Source organism: Cebus imitator, unplaced genomic scaffold (genome assembly GCF_001604975.1).
Source record: "Cebus imitator isolate Cc_AM_T3 unplaced genomic scaffold, Cebus_imitator-1.0 Scaffold128, whole genome shotgun sequence".
Classification (NCBI taxonomy): Eukaryota; Metazoa; Chordata; class Mammalia; order Primates; family Cebidae; genus Cebus; species Cebus imitator.
The window spans coordinates 5,388,619-5,399,102 of NW_016107443.1; the positions used below are offsets into that span (position 1 = coordinate 5,388,619).

Consider the following 10,484-nt stretch of genomic DNA (forward strand, 5'->3'; position numbering starts at 1 on the left):
TTGGAAGTACACTTACAGATTTTTAAAATAAGCTAGCAGAAACTTTCATAGGACATAACACTCTCCAAAGTCTGAGTCTCTTTTGAGACTCCTGCGGCAGAAATAACATTTACAGGATACTTTTCTAATGCAAAATACTGTCTGCCTTTCTGCAACTGCAGGAAAGAAGGAACAATTTTCCTATTTCTCTTGTGATAAAATGTATTTCATAAGCAGTTAGAAGGGCTTGCTATGCCAAGGCTGACCACTGATGTTCATGAATAAACATCATAAAGAAAAAATCAGGATATAGTAGTACAATACTTACAATATGAAAAGAAAGAGCAGAAAAATAATTTTTAAAAATAGGCTGTGGGGCATGTAATGCTATGCACCGACACTTTGATTCTGTTCACAAGACTCTCTTTGGGTCTGGTATTGTTTCCTTCTATGTCCATGCTACCTTTGAGGGCAGAGATTACTCCATTCCCAGCAAATTCCTTGAGATTCTCTAAGGTGCTCTCTATTTATGCTTACTCTGTAGCCACTTGTATTTCTGTTTCACTCTTGTGTATGCAAAAGTCATTCTGGAAATTCTATGTAGCTGTTCCTCTAGCACTAGACACACTCCAAACATCTGTATACAACCCACTTCTACTGTTGTGAATTGCGGCCTCAGTAGGACCCATGAGGCACAAAGACTAGCAGATTAATAGATTCCCTTAAGTTTGTTCCCAGCTCCACTCATCCTGTACTCCACCCAATAACAGTGTTATGAATGGGGCTGTCCACAGCATATGAGGGTCTAAAACAGCATAAGAGGAAGAAGTTGGAAGACTAGCTGAGCTCAAAGAGCTCCTACAGTGAAATTCATTAAAGTAAAAGAACGAGTAACCCCTCTCCAAATCTTGTTAGTAATGGCTGCTAATATTTGTAGGGGACCCAAAGGGTGTCTGGTACATCACTCACAGAGACAGAGACTGTTACCCAGGAACTAATGTCCTTACAAAACATGTCAGATATATGGGGCACTGGCAATAAATTTGTTCTTTACTCTGTCAGCATGTGTGTATGTAAAATGACTGATACTGTTTGGCTGTGTCCCCACCCAATTCTCATCTTGAATTGTAGTTCCCATAATATCCACATGTGTGGGAGGGACCCGGTGGGGGGTAACTGAATCATGGAGGTGGTTACCCTCATGCTGTTCTTGTGACAGTGAGTGAATTCTCATGAGATCTGAGGGTTTTATAAGGGGTTTTCTGTCACTTCACACTCATTTCTCTCTAATGCCACCATGTGAAAAAGAATGTGTTGCTTCCTTTTCTACCAAGATTGTAAGTTTCTTGTGGCCTCTCCAGCCCTGTGGAACTCTGAGTCAATTAAACCTCTTTCCTTTATAAATTATCCAGTCAACAGACTGATACAACGATGTACCTAAAATTAAGGTTAAAAAATCAGAGGGTGGAGGCAGAAAGAAACATTCATGACAACAATTTAGACTGTTGGAATGACTGCAATGCCCTTCTCCTCATCTCCAAGCTTAATTTCTTCTTTCTTTATGATTTTCCAGAAAGCACTTACCCATTCTTCTCTCTAAAAATGAACTCCACTTCCTTTGCACCTCTCTTAAGAGAAGACACCATCACACACGAGTTTACATTGTTTTGCCCTTAACAATAAATTTTTCAAGGGCAGCATTCATATCTGATTTGTACATCTCAGTCCCTTCACTTAGTATCTTGCAACCTATGTAGGTAATCAGTATATATCTTTGAAGAAATGAAGCAGTGACAGTAGTAATTTGGGTCTGAACACAACTCAGCTTTCAGGAGCTTTCTCATGACTAGGCTTAAAGTGCTTTTCTACTGTAAGATCTAAGCACTAGAGTCCAATGTCTCCTCACTGTTTTAAAGTGAAATTGGTCATTAGAAATGAAGTGAGGATGGCAAATAATTTTTAAAGGTCTCCCCTAAGGCAAGAAAGAATTTAGGTCTAATGCCTAGTAGCCTAATTAGGCTTTGAAATGTTACTGGCATATGAAACCCAAATGCTTGTAAGCACTGATCTAGAACATCAAATGTGGTTTCAATATGTTTGTTCCCCCAAAGTTTGTATATTGAAATACTAACCTCAAAGGTTAACAAAAAAACTATCTATAATCCCATAACGTAGAAAACCATGGCTATCATTAATGTGTGTATGTATCTATGTGTGTCCATTTCACATGTTTTTGTTTATATAGACACATGGGCCAATGTAGTTTTCTAAAAACAATCAATATCATTCTATAAACTGCTTTTCCTTATATTTAAAAATATTTGTTAAGAACATGATTTCTGCTCTTCCAAATCAAGAACAGAAATGCTGCAATTTAACTAGTATCCTATCATTGGGCTTCAAGGATTTAAAAAAATTATATTAATTATACATTCTTATTATACATGTTAATTAAAACCATGATAAATAGCCTTTTTTATAAATATTGGTATGTATATCTGATTATCTCTTTGGGGTAAATTTCTGGAAGTAATATTACCGAGCCAAAGTCTATTAAACTTATACAGATTATGTACATATAATCTCAACTATCCCTTCACAGAATATAATTGAATCAAAATTTAATTTATCAGTGTTTACATCCCTGCATCCTTTGTAGCATTAGGTACTTAAAAAGAATCTGGCCGGGCGTGGTGGCTCACACCTGTAATCCCAGAACTTTGGCAGGCTGAGGCAGGCAGATCACGTGGTCAGGAGATGGAGACCATCCTGACTAACAGGATGAAACCCCCTCTTTACTAAAAATACAATAAATTAGCCGGGCGTGGTGGCACACATTTGTAGTCCCAGCTGCTCGGCAGGCTGAGGTTGGAGAATAGCTTCAACAAGGGAGGCAGAGGTTGCAGTGAGCCAAGATCGTGCCACTATACTCCAGCCTGGGCAACAGAGCAAGATTCCGTCTCAAAAAAAAAAAAAAGAAAAAGAAAAAAAAAAGAATCTTAGCCCAATTTGCTAGAGAAAAATTACATACTTTATTTTTAATTCCTTTAATTATAAAGAAGTCAAATACTTTTTAATATATATGTTGTTCACTTATCTAGTGAGTTGCCTTTTACATTTCCGCCCATATTTATTCATCTGTTATTTTTTATTATGTAAAAAGCTCCATATATAAAATATAAATAACTATGATTATATTATATATTTTAAATTATTTTTCTGGTGTTTCCTTTGCCTTTGATGGTATTTTTGACATTCAGAAGATTTTCATTTTTACATTGTTAAACCTATTCATATTTACCTTTAATTTTTTGTGGTTGCTTTTATGTTTAAAAATTATTTTCTGCATTGATACCAGGAACGACTTCTCTATATAAACTTGACGTTCTTTTGTGTTTTATAAAAGCAGTAATCTAGTGGGAATTATTTTCTAATAGTAGGAGTTTTTTGGTTTATCAATTGTCCTGCTATATATTATGTATTTTTCATTTATTTATTTTACTTATTTGGTTTGGAGTATTGGAGTAGGTTTTTCTTTCTTCATTGATTTTTAAACTGTCTACCTTTATTGCCTACTAGATTCCTATGCAGATTTAGCTCTCAACAGTTCTCTCATGATTTGTTAATCACATGGGATAAAACTCTTTGAACTGTTGTATTTTTTTGATAATGTATTTAAATACTTGATAGTGCAATTTCTCTGAATTCATTTTATTTCTTTAAAGTTGTCTCTGTAGGAATGTAAGCTAGTATAGTATAAATGTCAATATTATTCTTAGATAACAAGAACTGTAACTGCAGAAGTTTTGAAACGAAGGAGAGTAGATAGGAACTTTGGGAAGATGTGGCACTTTGGCTGGACCCAGAATGGTAAATGTGATTTGTCTTGGCAGAGAAGAAAGAGAAAGGGCATTCCAAATGGGGGAAAAGCCTGAGCAACACCCAGAAGAGCGAACAAGCATTATATAGTGGGTTATGGGAGAGGGAAATGTGGAAGGGACTCAATATTTGTTGAATGCCTACTGAATGTCAGTTACCATGCTGAGAATCTTATGAATAACGTTGAGGTCGGTTGACTCCTCATGATTTGACTCCCGTGAAGATTCCATGCTTTGCTTTCCATCTGTTCCAATTTGTATAGAACTCAGTATTTCTTGGAATTTCTGAAACACAATTTACTGACACAAAAACTTTATTGGTCAATCAATGCAACCAATCAGTTTCTTGACCTCAACACCATATATTCTGGAATGAAAAATCCATTGTTGTAAGGTACCATCCTGTGCATTATAAGATGTTTATCCCTGACTTCCACCCACCAGATGACAGTAGCAATGCTGCCCCTAGCTGGGACAACTAAAATTGTCTCCAGACGTTGCCAAATGTCCCTTATGGAGCAAAATCAACTCCAGCTGAGAAATACAGATTCTACCAAAGAAAGGAAAGTTAGTGGAGGTTTTTTTTTGTTTTGTTTTGTTTTTTGTTTTGTTTTAGACAAAGTCTCATTCTGTTGCCCAGGCTGGAGTGTAGTTGCACGATCTCACCTCACTGCCACCTCGTCCTCCCAGGTTCAAGCAATTCTCCTGCCTCAGCCTCCTGAGTACCTGGGATTACAGGCAATCACCACCACACCTGGCTAATTTTTTGTATTTAGTGGAGATGAGGTTTTACCATGTTAGTCAGACTGGTCACTAACACCTGACCTCAGGTGATCCACTCACCTTGACCTCCCAAAGTGCTGGGATTACAGGTGTGCACCACCACGCCTGACCAGTGGAGGGTTTTATATTGCAAAGTGCACAACAAATGAACATCCTCTTTTTGTTGTCCTTCTTAAAGTCCACTTTGGGCTTCTCTGCAGCTAGGTTTGTGCTTTTATTTTTGCATAATCTATTGCAAGGTTTCTCAACTGTGACACTACTGACACTCAGGCCAGATAATTCTTTGTTGTAGGGAGCTCTCCTATGCATTGTGTGATGTTTAGTGGCATCTTCCGACTCTACCTAGGAGATACCAACGCCACCACCATCACTACTATGTATGACAACTGATAAGGTTTTGGCTGTGTCCCCACCCAAATCTCATCTTGAATTGTAGTTCGCATAATTCCCATGTGTCAGGGAAGGGACCTGGTAGATGGCAAATGAATCATGGGGATGGGTCTTTCCCATGCTGTTCTTGTGATAGTAAGTCTCACGAGATCTGATGGTTTTATAAAGGGGAGTTCCCCTATACAGGCTCTCTTGCCTGCTCAACACGTAAGACTTGCCTTTGCTCCTCCTTCACCCTCCGCCATGATTGTGAGGCCTCCTCAGCCACGTGGAACTGTGAATCCATTAAGCTTCATTTTCTTTATAAATTACCAGTCTTTGGTATTTCTCCATAGCAGTATGAAAATGGACTAACACAACAACCCAGTCTCTCTGTCTCCAGACATTGACAAACTTGGTCCTGGTAGAGAACCAGTGATGTAGACATACCAAAGACAGTAAGCTTGTAGGGATACGTTTTTTTCTACAAAACCCACAAGATACAGCTTAGAAACCCTCTATTTTTTTTCTTTGAAGTGCCTTTTTGATTACTATGCAGTTGGTTTTGCTCGTTTTTCTTAGGCTGTCTCAGGGATGCACCATCTCAGAACTATTGTTTTGGGCCAGATAATTCTTTGTTGTATGGGGCTGTCCTGTAGATTGTAGGGTGATTAGCTTCTACCCACTAGATGCCAGTAACACCTCAGCACCCATCCATGGTTGTAACAACCAATACTGTCTACAGATATTGTCAAAGGTCTCCTGGAGAACAAAATCGCCCTTGGTTGACAATCACTGCTCTATTTTGACTTATCTTTCTCTATATTCTAGTTCTTCTTTTCAGCCTTTTCTTGTAGAAGAAATGCATATTTCCCTCATTTTCTTACTCATAGACATTGAGCGATAATTTTTCTTGTTACTGTTACTTAAATATGATTATGGAAATATACTATCTCAAGTGGTTTAATTGTTGCATTTTTTCAAACAAATATAGCATTGCCCCTAAGAATAATTCTGGAAAATAACATATAGTCTAACTTGCTAAACATTTATCATTTCTCCTCTGACTGAACATCCCTAAGCCATTTGAGCTTCTATTATAGTTCTGCTATAGATTGCCTTTGCATTAAATTTGCACACACTTTTCTATTTCACTAAATCTGAACTTGTAGAGAACCTCAAGACAAGCATATTGCCTTACACATAATTACTATCCTGAAATTTAAAAATATATAAATATTGGAATCAAGCACTTCCTGGTGAAAACACAACTTAATTTCTCTTTAACCAGATTTAGGGACCTTCGGCAAGTTAGCTCCTCTGACTTTGCTTCATCCTCTGCAAAACACGGGTAAGATTACCTACTGAGTGGGTTTCTTACAAATATTAGAGATTGTGAGATAAAGCGCCAGGTATGTATCACTCAAAAATGTTAGCAATTGTTATTGATTTTATCAAGAGATACTGAGGTCTACATTTCAAAAAGCCTTTAAAGTCCGAACTTTAAACCATAGATACCTATACCTAGAGCGTTTACTTCTTCTTTTCCCATGTTTTCTGACTTATTTGTAGTCACAACTGAGGCAGGCTAAGGAAAAAAGATTGGTGCCTTAATTTTTCTCGATTTTGCCAGAAATAACTAATTCTAATGTTTTCATGAACACTGAATTTTAAAGTTTACTTAGCATCATTGTGAGGATGTCTTTTTGCAGATGTGAGAAGCACATTGCTGCTAAATAAGGCATAAGAGGTAGAATTATAAATGAAATTAGGAAGAGTTTTACTAAAATTGGTTCTTATGGCAAAAATGCCATTTGATTGGTTTTAATGTTTTTGCCAGTAGATGAATTTTTCTTTCACCTTAATTTTTTTTCACAGATATACGTGTACATATATGGTTTTGACCTTCCAAGGACCAATTGAATTAAAATAAAACCTGATGAAAATAAAAGCAAAGAATAAAAGGAAAACCTACCAATTACATTGCAAAATCAATAAAAATGCAGAATGCACTTTCTTGTCATTGAAAAGGACTGCTTTGTTCAATTTATTATACAAGGATGCATTTTCCCCTAGATTAGACAAGGAAGTGTTAACACAAGGCTGGGGCATACAGTTTTAGTTATCACAGAATTTTAGAGGTGAAAGGGACCCTTAAATTAATTAATACAACTATCTCATTTTATGAATGGAGAAATTGAAGCCTAGAGAAGGCAAGCGATTTTCTCAGAATTTTAACCAAGGGTTAGTGACAAAATGCATACAAGGACTGATGCCCAGTGAGTCAGACATCCTGCTCTGTTGGTGACATCATTCTGATAAAAATAGAATCATGGAATCTTCTAAAAAAATCTAGCATTTATTTTCTAATGAACTAAGAAAAGCAGAGAATGATAGTGGAAATAACTTCAAGAATTGTTGTGGCACCAACTGCTGGGGGGAAAAAGAATATTTTGACTGGATAAGCATGAAGCTATGCTTCAATTTAGTACTATTTGAAAGCTAGAAAAGTACCATTGTTGTCTTCTACCAGGTGTTTTAGAGAAGACAAATGGACATAGCAGATTACAAAATTAACACAGGAACAGGAAATCAAATACCACATGTTCTCACTTATAAGTGGGAACTAAATGATGAGAACTTACGAACACAAAGAAGGAAACAGCAGACACTGGTGCCTACTTTATGGGGGAGGGTGGAAGGAAGGAGAGGAGCAGAAAAGATAATTATTGGGCACTGGGCTTAATACCTGGGTAATGAAATAATATGTACAGCAAACCCCCGTGACAGGTGTTTACCTATGTAACTAAACCTTCACATATACCCCTAAACTTAAAATCAAAGTATTTTTAAAAAGAAATTAAACATTAACCAATATATAACATTTGCTTTTTCTTCACAAATTCTCTCATTCTCTCATTTGGGAGGCCTTATTTTTATTAAGGAACAGACACAATATTGAAAGTTTAGCAGTATTATCTAAGAATTAGTTGTCTCTTCAAATGGTCGGTATGTTTCCAATACTACCTTATGTATATTCAATACTGCATAACATTAACATGCCTGGAAACTTCTAGTAGCCTGGTACAACTTTTCAACTTAAACATCAATAAAACTCCTTGCGTCTTTGTCCAGGTTTTCTTGATTGTTTCTCTGTGTCCCTCTTTTGTTGATTTAACTTGTACTGCTCAGCCATTAGTACCAGATCTTCTGGAACACTCTGATTTGCCCTTTCCAGAATTTTAATCAATTCACTAGCCATTTTCGAATCTCTCTGAGTGATGAGGGTAACTGATGTGCCCGTCTTTCCTGCCCGTCCAGTGCGCCCTACTCTGTGGATGTATTCCTCTATATTCCGTGGGAAATCGTAATTATATACATGTGTGACATCATTAATATCAAGGCCTCTGGCTATTAAATCAGTTGCAATCAGTACCTTTATGTTTCCACTTTTAAAGTCCTCTAATGCTCGTTCTCGGTCACTCTGTTCTCTGTTGCCATGCAGTGCTTCTGCAGATACGCCTAGGATGTTGAAGTCGCTTGATAAGTCATCAGCAGTATATTTTTGGCTGACAAACATGATGACTTTGTCTTTTGGCGTCAGGTTCTCTATGAATTCTTGGATAAAGGCTCGTTTTTCTTTTTCTGTGGTAACAATTATATTTTGCTTCACTGCATTTGTGGTAGTGAGATTCAGAGTACCAACATAAACCATCATAGGATCTTTCAAATAAGAACGTGCCAGTCGGTGAACGGTATCTGGCCAGGTTGCGCTTGTCATGACAGTCTGCCGGTCTGGGCGCACATCCAGTAAAATCTTCATTATCTGGGGTTCAAATCCCATATCCAGCATTTTATCCGCCTCATCCATAACTAAGTAGGTTATGCTTCTTAGGTTGACACAGTTATTCATCTGTAGGTCATTCAGCCTCCCAGGAGTGGCGACAATGATATCCACACCTTTGCCAATGTCTTCTATTTGCTCTCGTCTGTTTCGACCACCATATATGCAGATGCTTTTAAGACCTTTATATGAGTACTTTGAACATTCAGCTTCCACCTGAAGAGCCAACTCTCTAGTGGGTGTAAGAACCAGCATCCCAGGACCATTCCTTTGCTCTCTAGATATTGGTTGAGAATCAAGATGAATAAACCCAGGCATTAAATAGGACAACGTTTTCCCTGTTCCAGTTTGTGCAACTCCTATAAGATCGATTCCTTGTAGAATAATTGGCCATGCTTGGGCTTGAACTGGTGTTGGCTTTCTAAATCCTGCCCTTGTTATGCTTTTCAAAAGATCAGGGTATTGCCGAAAAGCATCTTCAAACGTACAAGCGGGTTTGGGGATGAGACGCTTTTCACCGCTTTTCAAGTCATCACACGTTACATCGCAATTTTCCTTTCTCCAGTTAATCACCTGCATTTCTGACATGGGGCTTGTTGCTTTGGATTCTATGTAAAAGTTTTTCTTAATTGGTGGTAGATCTGCCCATTTGCTCTTTTTCCTCTCCAGGCCGCCTGCCCTAATTCGATCCCAATCTAACGATGGCCGCGCTTCTCTAACACTGTCATTTCTGCGTACATTTCTTCCAACAGGGGGTTGGGATGCAGCATTAGTAACGCTGGATTCTGAGGTGGAGCTTTCTTGTTTTCTAATAAGAGTCTCTATGGCTGCTTTGGCGTTTGCTTTCATTTCCTTGTTACCAAAAATCTTTACTTCAGCTTCAGATGCCCCCTTTACGATGTGTATTAAAGTGTTTGTTGACTGCTCTAGGGCTTTTATTTTGGATCCACCGCGACCAATTACCGCACCAACCATATAGTTCTTTATCTTAAAGCTCAGTGGTGGTTCACCGGAGCCAGCTGCTCTAGGTCCCTGATGGCCGGAGGGGCCGCTCCAGCCCCCGCCTCTGCCGCCTCTCCCGCCTCTCCCGCCTCTGCCGCCTCTCCCGCCTCTCCCGCCTCTGCCGCCTCTGCCGCCTCTGCCGCCTCTGCCGCCTCTGCCGCCTCTGCCGCCTCTGCCATCCCGGCTGGCCCCAAGATCTCTTGAATTAGACTCCGCCCTCCTCCACTCTGGGGCCTGGTGGGACATTGCGGGATAGTGGGAGTATCAGCACTGGCTTCTCGCCTACATACGGTTGAGAAGGCGGGTCTGCGGCCTCTTCCCCGTCGCCCTCTGCAGCGAAGGTGGCGGCGCAGGCGATTATTTCCGGGTGGTAGTCATGGTAGGCAGCGGTTACCTAAGGAACCAGTGTTTGACGTGCAGGGGCGAGGCTTCGATGGCCTGACCAATCGCAGGGCCTGGACTGGGGTGAGGTCAGCAGGCGTCTGTGACGCAAATTTAAAGAGACACTCACTCTCAGGGGCTGACCCTGCCAGCACCCTAAGAGTAACTGACGCCTTAACTTCTGTGTCCTGGGTACCCTTTCGCTCTTCTCGTGATAGTTCTGGCTCAGCTTGAGAGCAACCTTGAAG

The 10,484-nt window shown here is 39.3% G+C and overlaps 1 protein-coding gene across 1 annotated transcript; it reads right to left on the reverse strand.

The window, feature by feature from the left end:
- Window positions 1–7,947: 7,947 nt before the first annotated feature.
- Window positions 7,948–10,183, reverse strand: LOC108312679 (probable ATP-dependent RNA helicase DDX53). Its single transcript, XM_017540699.2, has 2 exons — window positions 10,026–10,183; window positions 7,948–9,926 (listed from the first exon to the last, which is right to left on the reverse strand). Exons 1-2 carry the CDS (start codon window positions 10,099–10,101, stop codon window positions 8,116–8,118), a joined length of 1,887 nt encoding a protein of 628 aa, XP_017396188.1. The 5' UTR covers window positions 10,102–10,183; the 3' UTR covers window positions 7,948–8,115.
- Between the last annotated feature and the right edge of the window lie 301 nt (window positions 10,184–10,484).

Excerpts from the sequence above, each read along its gene's own strand:
- LOC108312679 (XM_017540699.2), bottom strand. The coding sequence starts at position 10,101 with ATGTCCCACCAGGCCCCAGAGTGGAGGAGGGCGGAGTCTAATTCAAGA. Across the intron at positions 9,927-10,025 it reads GGCCAGCCGGGATGGCAGAG|GCGGCAGAGGCGGGGGCTGG; the intron begins GCGGCAGAGGCG and ends GAGGCGGGAGAG.